This window comes from Corvus brachyrhynchos, unplaced genomic scaffold (genome assembly GCF_000691975.1).
Source record: "Corvus brachyrhynchos isolate BGI_N302 unplaced genomic scaffold, ASM69197v1 scaffold544, whole genome shotgun sequence".
NCBI lineage: Eukaryota > Metazoa > Chordata > Aves > Passeriformes > Corvidae > Corvus > Corvus brachyrhynchos.
In genome coordinates this window covers 1,924,977-1,937,164 of record NW_008238325.1, presented here as the reverse complement: position 1 = coordinate 1,937,164, position 12,188 = coordinate 1,924,977, and the positions used below count along the sequence as shown (strand labels likewise).

The following is a 12,188-nucleotide window of genomic DNA, read 5'->3' as shown; positions in this document are numbered from 1 at the left end:
GTTATATATATATATAATCTTCCCTCATGTTTTCAGTGTAACTTAAAAATCACCTGCATTACAGCTCGCTTTTGTTATATACATTTTTTTTTGTATTTTTATTATTCCAGGAGTATAATTTTCCCCCATGTTTTCAGTGCAACTTGAAAAATCACCTGTATTATAGCTCACTCTTGTTATATATATATAGAATTTTCCCTCATGTTTTCAGTGTAACTTGAAAAATCACCTGCATTATAGCTCGCTTTTGTTACATATGTATTTTTTGTATTTTTATTATTCCAGGAGTATAATTTTCCCTCATGTTTTCAGCGTAACTTAAAAATCACCTGTATTACAGCTCACTCTTGTTATATATATTTTTTTTTGTATTTTTATTATTCTAGGAGTATAATTTTCCCCCATGTTTTCAGTGTAACTTGAAAAATCACCTGTATTATAGCTTGCTTTTGTTATATATTTTTTTTTGTATTTTTATTATTCTAGGAGTTTAATTTTCCCCCATGTTTTCAGTGTAACTTGAAAAGCCACCTGTATTATAGCTCGCTTTTGTTTTATATGTATATTTTTTGTATTTTTATTATTCCAGAACTATCATTTTCCCTCATGGTTAAGTGTAGCTAGAAAAATCAGCTATATTATACCTCACATTTACTTTATATATACACTTGTTATAGTTTCATTATTCCAGAAGTATAATTTTTCCCCCATGACCATAGAAATTGTAGAAATAATTGTCCAAGTTTAGTGTTACTAGAAAAACCACCTATATTATAGTTACATATTTTATTTTATATATATACTTTTTATATTTTTATTATTCCAGAACTATCATTTTCCCTCATGACCATCGAAATTGTAGAAATAATTGTCCAAGCTAATTTAGTGTAACTATATATATACACACACATATATATTATTATTTAATCAGTCTTGCTTTGTTTAATGCAACAGACTTTGCTTTGTGCCATGGCAAATGTCACATAATTCTGTACAAAATATTCTGTATAAAATATTTTGTACCCCTGAGTTTTATTCCCTGTAAATTACCCCAAGTCTGTAAAAGAGCCACAAGGTTTATTCTGCTTGTACTCATGAGGCTCCTCTGTAAATTTCCAAAAAAAAAGAGATTTTTATGGAAATCAACAAAATATTATGAAGCCAATCCACACAGCAATTTAATAATTTATTGGATTTTTTAATTTCGTAAGTATATCTTCTATCACAGCCATTACACAGTTAAATGACAGAACCAAACACAGGATACATTTAAAAATCAGTTTTTATTTAAGGGAAGAAACACAAAATGTGCTTTGTATTTTGGATGCAGATTATATTAATTTATTTTCTGCATCCAAATATATATTAATATATTTTAAAATTTACTGAGGGATTCACTAATGTTCCTGTAATAGCAAACAGCAGCTTTAGCTCCTCTAATTTGATATGTCACATCTTATATTAATTCAAATGTCACTTCTAGATTTCTACATATTTTTCTTTTTGTTTCACTCCCATTTTATGGATTTTTATCCGTAAAATTAAAGAAAAATTGTAATTTTGTGTTACTACACAGAGTGAAGTGCATGTATAAATAATACAACTTCTTCTTGAAAAGTGAAAGACTCCTCATTTCATTTTGGGCTTCCAGATTAAAATTCAGAAATTTCAGGATATCTAATAACTTCTTTGGTCAGGTAGTTAAAATTTAAGCAGAACTCACCTTATATCTACAATCTTCCCCTGCAGAAAGAATCAGATCATTCACTGAATTCCAGTCAGTTTTTAAAATCAGGCCATCGTGGGCTTTCCACTGAAATGGAAAAAAATCAATTAAACAGATGCAACAATCCTGACAACTTCTATTTTTAACATGTATCACTCATTGGACTTGATGATCTTGCAGGTTTTTTCCAACCTTAACGATTTTATGATTCAGCAGAAAAAGAAATTAAATAAAGCCTGAACAAGGCAGAATCAAAGGACAAAAATCTGCACTAAAATCCTGCTTTAAACAACTGCTTCTTCCCAAGTGAAAAGGGAAAGGCTTCTGTATCTTTCTTTACGCAAATAAATGCCAAAAATTCATCAGATTATGAATGGTACCTGCAAAACTTTAGCATTTGGCTGGAGGGGTTTAATGATCAGCTGCTTCCCTGAGGTGTAGAGAACTTTGTCAGAGTCAGGTGCCCAGGACACTGAGTACACTGGTGTTCCTGTGGGCATGGAAAACATGGAAAACATGGAAAACATTCCTGGGGCTTGGCTGAACAAATCCTGCAGGAATTCCTACAGCAAGGCACGTCATTACCTGTCCTTTTAATACTTTAAAATTTGTTTAATCTAATGTACTTTAATAATAAAAGATATCATCTTGATAATAAAATACAATAATGTGTGGTAAATAAAACATATTTTTATATAATACATATTTATGGAAGGATACATAAAATATATTACATAATTATTGCAGAAAAGAGATTGAATTTATATTAAATATCTATGTAAATAATACTGTATTATATAAATGTACATTACATGTTTCTCAAACCCCATTATCTATTGCCATTTACCACGTTATCAATTTCTAAAACTTTTAAGTGTGCAGTTTTAAACAAGTCCAGAAAACCAACAGGAAATAGCTGCATTTTGTATTTATATTCAGCTTTTATCTACTGTTGCAATTTAAGCCACAACTGTCACTCCAGACATACAGAAAATCAAAATAACACTCACCAAGAGACAGCAAAAAACAATTCTTTTCACCCCAAATTGTGAGACTGAACACAAATGTGGGTAGAAAGTTCTGTATTACACCTAAATCATCCTTTTTAAGATATTTAGGCTCCATAATTAACACATATTTTTGTTTTGCTGCACATGCAAAACCCCCAACCATCCCATACACAAATAATTTACAAAATAAATGACAATAAATAAAACTGGCCCAGAGACTTCACAGATTTTTTTCCCAATTAACTGAAATTTTTTTACATTGAAACTTCCAGAATTTTTCATCTGGAATAAAGCTGACTGTTCCATTTTAAAATCACGTTCCAGTTTTCAAATTAGATTTTTTGAAAACAGAATAAAGCAAAAATTACGTGGAAAAACATCCAAGGAAAAAAAAGAATTTTAAAAAGTCGGACTTGCCAACTATGCAAATATTTTCCACATTATTTGACAGGATTGTCTCCTCTGAAGAAAAATCAAAGGATTTTGCTACTTGATTCCTTGAAATAAAACTAAGAAAGTTAAGTAAAAAGAATCTCCAACTATTAAACTGAGCAACTGAATTAAAATTGTTCAAATAAACAATTTTAAATGTAACTTTATGGTAATAAAAAACCCCAAAAGGATTAAAAATGCTGTTACAAGACAAAATCCTCAATGACAATTTTGGCATTTTCTCTTTCAGAAAATGACCCAGGAATATTTTTGTATGGGAATGTTTTGATAAGATTTAGATAATTAAGTGACTGAACTGCTCCAACTGCCCTAAAATCATATCTCCCCACTTTTCTCTGTGCAAAAAGCTGATTTTATTACGGTTAAACTCTATTTGAGCTCCCAAATATTCACCCTCTAAATTGAGACCTGGTGTCGTTGCTCCTGAAGATTTCTGTACTTCATATATATTTTCTTTTAGGGCATTTTATTACTTAAAAATACAGAATTATGAAAGATTTTTTTAACTTGTCAACCATCAGAGCAGACAAGTCACAGAAACACAACATATATTAAATAAATGTGGCACTGGCTGTTTTCCTCCTGGCAGTTCCTGTTGAAAATGCCATAAATTCTGTCACCAGCTGGAGCAGAAATTCTAAATAAAACTCAATTTTTTTGTCCTGTTCTAATGCTGATTTAACAATCAGAAGACTTTTCTATTTAAACCAAATGTTTCCCTTTTTTATGATGCCTGAGTACTTAACCACAATTTCCAGGGCTTAACAGCAGGAGCTAACTCATTTCCTTCTGCACTTAACAAGGACTGGGCTGGGAGAACACTGCCAACACCCTGGAAAACTCCGAGGAACAGACACACTGCAGGGATAAACACTGCAGGAAGGAATACTCTGGGAGAAAAGCAGGGAGAAAGGCACAAAATTGGGATTTGAAGGAGGAAGATCCAGCTTCTTATCCCACAACAGAGACTCTGGTAATTCCAAGAGTTTGTGCGGGATTTTGGACTGTCACAGGAGGAGGAACACTAATTCAGACAATTTTAGATCTCGTGAGGGTGTCTCCAAGAGAATATAGATATCAGGAATAAATTCCTTCCTGGGAGGATGGGGAGGGCTGGGATGGAATTCCCAGAGAAGCTGTGGCTGCCCCTGGATCCCTGGCAGTGCCCAAGGTTGGGTTGGAGCAGCCTGGGACAGTGGGAAGGTGTCCCTGCCATGGAAGGAGTGGAATGGGATGAGCTTTAAGGTCCTTCCAACCCAAACTGTTCCATGACTCCATGAAAATCCTGTGGGTTCCCAACACATAATCTGAGAGATCATGGAAAAAAGTTTCCTCATCAAAATGGATCAGTGGACTGTGGAAGCCCAAATGTAACATTTCAGGGTAAGGACAAGGAGTACAAAAGGAAGCATTTTGAGGGAATCCAAGGAGGAATAAAGGCCAAGGATAGAACAGGCACGTGGATCATCATCCCAAAATACGAGCCTGAGAATTTATTTCTAATACAAAGAGTGGAATGAGGCAAAGGAATGTTGGCAATGGGAATCCTTTCAGTTCTCATGATGATAAAGGAAGGGAAAAATTGGTTGAACACGATGCACCTCCCTGAAACATCAACATTCCCGCAGAATCCTGTCCTGATCCCAGCTATGGCAGTGCTTCCAAAGGGGGCTGTGGGATTCTGACTCTGAATTTAAAGGGTTTCAGATGATTTTTTGTTGAAAACACAAATACAAGGTGACAGTTATTCCATGGAGACTCGGTGCTTTTGTACTGCACCAGAAACTTGCAGAGATGGGTGAAAATTCCTATTTCAAACTACAGCGTATCATTTACTTCATAGGCTTTTTCAAACCTCAAGTAAGCACAGTTATACACAAAAAAATTTGACAACATAAACTGAGAAATAGTAAAGTGTGCTTCAATTTTAATTTTTTAAAAAATTCTCATTCAGTTGGTTTAGCTTTTTACCTGAAAAACACTGCATGTGCATGTGAACTTCCTTAGAAGAACTGAAATACATTTTACATTCACTGCTGTGGTTAAAATGCCTTCCCCAGGTTGAAAGAATTCAGATAATTTGTTTCAGAAAGAGATAAGGGTCTGACATTTAACCCAACCCCAGGTGCATGTGGTTTCTTCAAAAATGTCAGAAGGTCACATGGGCTCAATCTATGAAGTGTGAAAAAATTTAGCTGAGGATCTTCACTGAAATGGCACCAAATCCTTAGGGTGGGACTGAGACTGCTGCCTAAAAATATTGCAATACTTTTAATTTGAAAATCGAAACATTTTTTTAAAACCTTATTAAAATGCAACTGTAATTTACATTTAACTTTAATTGAGGCCTTACTCCCTTGAACAAACCATCAGTGCCATATTTAGGGTCTGTTATTTAAATACATTTCAGAATAACCCAAATGAATGAGTTCTGATGGAGCTTTGAGCAAACGAACTCACCTTGCTGAGCTAAAGTGGATCTCAGCATTCCACTTTTAGACCAGATTTTCACTTGGCCATCTTCCCCAACTGAAAAGGAGCACAGAAATCAGCACATTCAATGCAATAATCAGTCTAACAAATGTATTTGTATTTACTCAGGAAAAACACTTGAGCTAAAATAAATCCAGGTTTTGTTCCAGGTGAATTCCTTTTGTTTAGTCTTTCAAACATGCACTAGGAAGTATATGAAGGAAAAATATTTAAGATGGTTCTTTTGTTACTATCAACAAATCTTCCTTTCCTGAAAATCCCTCAAGTCTTTTCTGAAGCTGCTCCCGGGAATGCAAAGTCCATCACAATTTAAGTATCCCAAATTCTGTATTTTTGATTCCTTCAATGGCCCAGAGGCTGCTTAAAGGAGTTTGAGGAGCCCCAGGGGAGCAGGAGCAGATTTTATGGATTGAACTGGAGGTTTCACAGTTGAAAAATGGTGAAAGGAAAGATAACTCTGTTTGGACAGCTTCAATTTCCTGCCATAACTGTGTGTTACCCAATAACTCAGTTTATTTACTGAAGATTAAATTGTTAAACACTACCCAACACACTTAGGGCTCTATTAACAGCACAGATTTCCTGGTGTGGTGTCATTTTTAAAATGCTCTGGCCCTTCAATTTAGGCCTCCCAGATGCAATTAATGAGGAAAAAGGTACACCTAGATCTTAATGGAGTCTTCCATTCAAAGGTCATTTATTTACCATATATCTGCTTTTTATATCTGGCCAAGATAGCTTTAAATGTTTAAAAAATGTAAAAAAAAACCCGTCAAAATTAAAACTTATTTGTGTACATTTGATGCTGTTGAAATACAGCCATAAATGTATTTTAAATGATGCAGTAGCAATGATTTATTTACTCTTCCTCCAAGTACAGTTGTGGTATAAGAGGAGTTGATCTTCTCAGAATAAACTGGAAGTGGTGATGAATTCCCACACTCCCAAAAAAAGTGTCAGTGTTATGCAGTCTCATAAAAAAAAGGGATTCAAAAGACAATTTTGACTTTGTCTTTGGAGAAGTTCCTGAGGCAAAGCTGTCTTTAAAACGAACAATATTTCTGTCCCTCTGGGATTTCAGAGGAACAGGCCAGACAGAGTTCCTTGAAGCAGCATTTCAGGGTCTGGAAAGGAGCAGATCCAAAATTATTTTCAGTTCTTGTGGCCTGAGCTGGAATTTGTCCAGAGGAATCAGCTGTCCTCCATCAGCAGGAGGCTGCAGAGGAGGCTGACACCACCAGAAATCCTAGCAAGGAGTCCAGCACAGGGAATTTCATCAGTTTCCCTTAACACCAAGATAGAATTTTGGACCAAAAAATGCCAAAAGCAACTAATTAGCAAAAGATTTAGGACAAAAAAGGGTGTAGGGATGAAAAAATTGTGGGCCCACTCTCCTAGCATCAATATAGACAGGCTGCAGGTGATAATTACTGATAATTAAGGAATAAAAGGACAGGAATATTCAAGATCACTGAGGCCTCAGTAAACTTTGGCTAAAAAACGCCGAACGTGCAGAGATATAAATGTACCAACTTAGCAACTTCTCCTTGGAACAGATAGAAAAAAAAGAAATCAAATACTCTCCTTTCTGAAGTTCAGAACAGCCACAAAACCATCTAAGCACTCTGATATTAAAACATTTCCTTTCAAGCAGATTGGATGACATAAACTAAAAAAGAGAAATATTTTTACTACAACTTCTATTAATTAAAACAGGCAACATTAAGTTAAACAGCATTAATTAAATAGTGCAAAATGAACTCCTAGTAAACAAGGTGATAACAACTTCAGTGATAATTAAGACCAAAAATAATTAGCTTATTATTTTAGTTTTCAAAGGAGTTCATTAATATAGGAATGCTCACCTGTGACCAGGGCTGTTCCCTCATAATTCCACCTTCCTGCAAGGACAGCTCCACAATGTGCTTCCACACTTTTCTCCACTCTTCCTAACTTGGAAATCAAGTGGAATTTCCCTAAATGAAAGATACAGTGTGTAATTCATATAATTGTAGGTAATCAATTATATATTAAATCATTAATTGCATTACATTATGTATTATTACAGCAGTGCTGTTACCTTCTGTTGAAAACACACTCACAAACCAAGAAATCAACAGTACAAAGAAAACATCCAACTGTTTTTCACAGCTAAAATCAGAACTATTCCTGATTCCATGATGGAGCTGGGATGGAATTCCACAGCAGCCAACCCCAAAGTTTGTAATGATTTCAACAGAAGGATCAGGAAGTTTTTCTTCCCAAATAAGGGATGCTGCTTAAATCCAGGAAGATCAAATTTAAACTGGAGCAAAGAGCAGACAGTGGAGAGCTTGGAAAAATGAACAGTCCAGTTATTCAAAGTAACTACTTTAAAATCATATTATTTTAGTATTATTTGATCTAAACTGCCAGACTGAACCACTACAAGCAAGTTCCTGAGTGACCTGAACTTTTGGCACAATCATCCAGCCAAGCCTCTGCCCATGCAAGATTTCCAAGGTAAAGATTTTTAACACTGATGAAAAAGTATGGTTTGATAAATCAGTTTATTTGAACTGATAATTTAAAGTATCATGGAATCCCAGCCTGGTTTGGGTTGAGAGGGACCTTAAATCCCATCTCATTCCAGCCCTGCCATGGGCAGGACACCTTCCACAGAACAGGTTGCTCCAAGCCCCATCCAACACTTCCGGGGTGTTCATTTAATGCATTCCATTATTTGATAACCACAAAAGAGAATTTATCTAACTAATGCATCACTTATTGTACAGAACACCTCTCAGGTCTGAGATTCTCCTGTTTCATGTGCAAGCCATTACTGGATTCAGAGGAATTCAACGCTTTTTTCCCCAAATCAGTTGCCAAAATGGCCTTTTCTGCTTTTACATTAAAAACATCTTTTATTTTCTGATCTCCTTGTTCCATGCACAGTGTCTTCATCCCATCTGTATCCAAGACCTTTTTCACTGGAGAATCCTTAAACCCAATGTCCCAGGACTAGGAATATTCCCATGCCATCACCTACAGCACTCGGCATGAAGTGGCTGAGCTCCTCAGAGCCATTACTTTTTTCAGGATATAAAGAATTCCGTGGGACTTTATCTATTGAAACAACAGTGTCCACTGACCTAATGAGAATCCCTGAATAGTTCTGTAAGCAATTCCTCAACACATAAGAGACAAATGGAATTCCAATGGAAGAACAGGCAACTGGGAATGCTTTGGAGAGGTCAAAATACCAAGAAAACAATGGGTCAGGTCAAAGTATGGGACAAAATCCTGTTATCCATTTGACATTCGACTCTTTTCCCAATCTTTTGCATCCTCTCCCACTCCACAAGCTCCTACATCTTTCACAAGGCCCCTTCCAAAGAGGGAAACGGAGAAAATTGTAGCTGAGCAGGGAAGAACATGGTCACGTGTAAAAGCAGGATCACCTTCCCAGAATTCTCTGGAAAAAATGTGATCATCCCTTAAAACTGTATCATAATCCCTCTGCAGAACAGGGGAGATCAAGTTTTCATGGATATCACCTTTACTTCTGCAACTTCTTTGCTTTTCCAACATGGGAATTTACAATTGCTGACAGTCAAATGCTTTTTTTATTGCATTCCCACATGGAGGTTTCTCCATTTCCATGGATTTCTGTTCTTCAGCTTAACACTGAGGGAACAGAGACTTTCAAATTACAACTTACTACACAGAAAGGGAAAACTTTAGCCACGTGCCTGGAGTAGGTAGAAGTGATTCAATTTAACCTTACTTTACATCTCCCATTTGTGAAATACTGCTCCTTTATTTTTATTAAGTACTGAAGCCAGAACTGTCCTCAACCTGAAAATTACTCCCCAGTTTTGGAGTAATTTCCAGTGAGAGACTCCCAGACTATCCAAACAGAGAATATAAAATATGTATGTTTTGTTCATTAACTTCCATGCACTCTTAAATGCTGACCTAATATAAAATTTTCAATAAAAGATGAAAAAAATTCTAATCACTTATGATTTGTGCTTAATTTGAAGGTTAAAGCCAAACATATTCCTCATTTTTGTTAAAAAACAGCAACACGACCAACATAAGTAGGAAGTAAAAGAACAATATCCCCCAAGAGATGCATTTCAGAAGAAAACCCAAGGGGATTAAATTTACATTTGTTCTGATTTCAAACATCTGTAGTTCAAGCAGGAATTAATGCAACCTTTTAAAGACATTATGCTCCTTTTCCATTGGGTTGAGGAATCTTTGTCACAGAGAGGCAGTGGCTATTGCAGGAAAACTGCAGGAATAAGCTGGTGCAGGAAAACTCATGCAGGAAGAAAAACCTGGCTGTGTGCAAAATCATTTCGGGGAGAAAGGAAAAAAACCCCACCCCAAGCAATCCTCAAAGCTTCTTGTTCCCCAAATAACATCTTGTATTTGAGTGACACGAGCACTGAAGGGTATGAAACAATAAATATTTTAGACTGCTGTACCATCAGAACTTGTCAGAACAAAGCTCTCAGCCTGGGATTGCTTCTTCCCACCAATCCCTCTGGGAAACCAGTGCAGATCTATGGGATAAACATCATCTGGAAGCTTCACCACTCGAGTGGTCTCGCTGGTCACAGGGTTCCATTTCATAATCTGGTGGTCATCACTGCAGGAGTAGAGCTCATCAGCTGTTGTCCATCCCACACAGCTCACCAATTCCTTATGTTTCATTCAATTAAGGAATATGAAACGTTTAACTCTTAAAAATAAGCTGACAAAATATCCCATCTCAGCTATGCAAAACTGAAGGGACAATACAGGAAGATTATTTTAAGATTGCCTGGAATGTTTTATATAAAAAAAAATATTGTTCTTTTTTTTTTGCTCTTATGTGCCAAGAAGAGCTGGTAAAAATTCCGCCAAATATAAAGCAAACTACCATGTAAAAATATAATTCTTATCACGATGTAAAGTTATCAAAACACGGCTAAAATGTCGGGCTAATGAAAGGTCTTAGTACAAAATACAAGTTCAAAACACCCAGCTATCATTCAAAGGTGTTGGATTATTAACACCACATCATATATGTGTTCAATATCTCTTAAAACACTGTCCTTAAAGGCTGCACTCAACGACAAGAGGAACAAAGGAAAAACAGGGAAATAAGACATCTGCAATTTACCAGTATTTTACTGTAATTGCAACAATAAAAAATACTTTCTGGAAGGGCTTGAACGTGGTGTTCTAAGTTTTTTTTCTGTGACAAAGGATATGTTTTGGCTCCTTTAAAAGGGAAGTCTTCAGTCTCATCTCAGTTGTTCAGAGCATTAAAACCATGTGTTACAACTGTAATAAAACAAAAATACATATATAAGTATGTATAATTAGCATAATATATATGCATACATAGGCAGCCAAAATTAAAAAGAAAGACAATACCACTAAAATAAAAAGTTCTGAAGTAATAGTACATCAGTACTGGGGAAAAATAAGCACCAAGAAAGACTTGAGTTTAAAGGGAATTCTGTTTTCCCATTATCCAACTGAATATGGACAACTTAAATAAAAAATGATGCTGTGAACAGAGAATCCTTGATTTATTAAGGTTGGAAAAGACCTTTAAGATCAAGTATGAAACATCAGAGGTTGGAGCACTGGAGTTTCCTTGTGCTGACACAGCCAGGAAGGGAAAACCTGATATTTTCTTTTCAAAGCCTCGAACTTTATGATCATTTTTAATGCATTTTAATTGCTCTGCATGTGCCGCGAAAAGGCTGAACGGCCACCCTGGGCCCATCCACAGGTACATCCATCACTACCAGCCCACGTATTCCCTACATCCAACTCCCACGGAATCCAGCAGCGGCTCCGCTGGAGTTTTAGGAGAGATGCGGCAATAACCAGGAATTATCCCGGCTCGGAGAAGCCAAAGCGCCTCACGCCTCCTCCCTTTCCCATCCGGAGCTGCTGGCCAGGGGATGAGGATCAGGGACGGCGGAGGAGATGGAGCAGGAGCGGGGTGTGGAGAGCAGGGAATGCCAAGAGCGGGATGGGGGAAGCGCAGGGAAGGAAAGCCAGAGGGAAGGATGAGGCAGCACCGGGAAGGAAAACTAGCGGGCGGGACAGAGAAGCAGGAGGGCGGGATGGGGACAGCGCAGGGAAGGGAAAACAGCAGGGGATGAGGATCAGGGACGGCGGAGGAGATGGAGCAGGAGCGGGGTGTGGAGAGCAGGGAATGCCAAGAGCGGGATGGGGGAAGCGCAGGGAAGGAAAGCCAGAGGGAAGGATGAGGCAGCACCGGGAAGGAAAACTAGCGGGCGGGACAGAGAAGCAGGAGGGCGGGATGGGGACAGCGCAGGGAAGGGAAAACAGCGGCAGGATGGGGGCACCGGGAAGGAATGCCACAGCAGGATGGGGGGGATGCTGAGAAGGAAAAGCAGCCGGCGGCACGGGGGCACGGAGAAGGAGACACCAAACCCTCTCGGGGCAGCCGCGGTCCCCACCGCCCGCTCTCCGGCCCTGGCCACCACCGC

At 37.4% G+C, this 12,188-nt stretch overlaps 1 protein-coding gene across 2 annotated transcripts in view; it reads right to left on the bottom strand.

Annotated features, from left to right (window-relative positions):
* Nucleotides 1–11,031, bottom strand: part of IFT80 (intraflagellar transport 80) — a 30,544-nt gene extending 19,513 nt beyond the window's left edge. For both annotated transcript variants that reach the window (XM_017734355.1, XM_008633737.2), the window contains exons 1-6: nucleotides 10,929–11,031; nucleotides 10,158–10,379; nucleotides 7,548–7,658; nucleotides 5,650–5,718; nucleotides 2,107–2,216; nucleotides 1,724–1,813 (exon numbers count right to left, since the gene is read on the bottom strand). In XM_017734355.1, coding sequence (XP_017589844.1) covers nucleotides 1,724–1,813; nucleotides 2,107–2,216; nucleotides 5,650–5,718; nucleotides 7,548–7,658; nucleotides 10,158–10,379; nucleotides 10,929–10,965 — 639 coding nt within the window. In that variant the 5' untranslated portion in view covers nucleotides 10,966–11,031. The remainder of the gene's footprint in view (nucleotides 1–1,723; nucleotides 1,814–2,106; nucleotides 2,217–5,649; nucleotides 5,719–7,547; nucleotides 7,659–10,157; nucleotides 10,380–10,928) is intronic.
* Nucleotides 11,032–12,188: the final 1,157 nt, after the last annotated feature.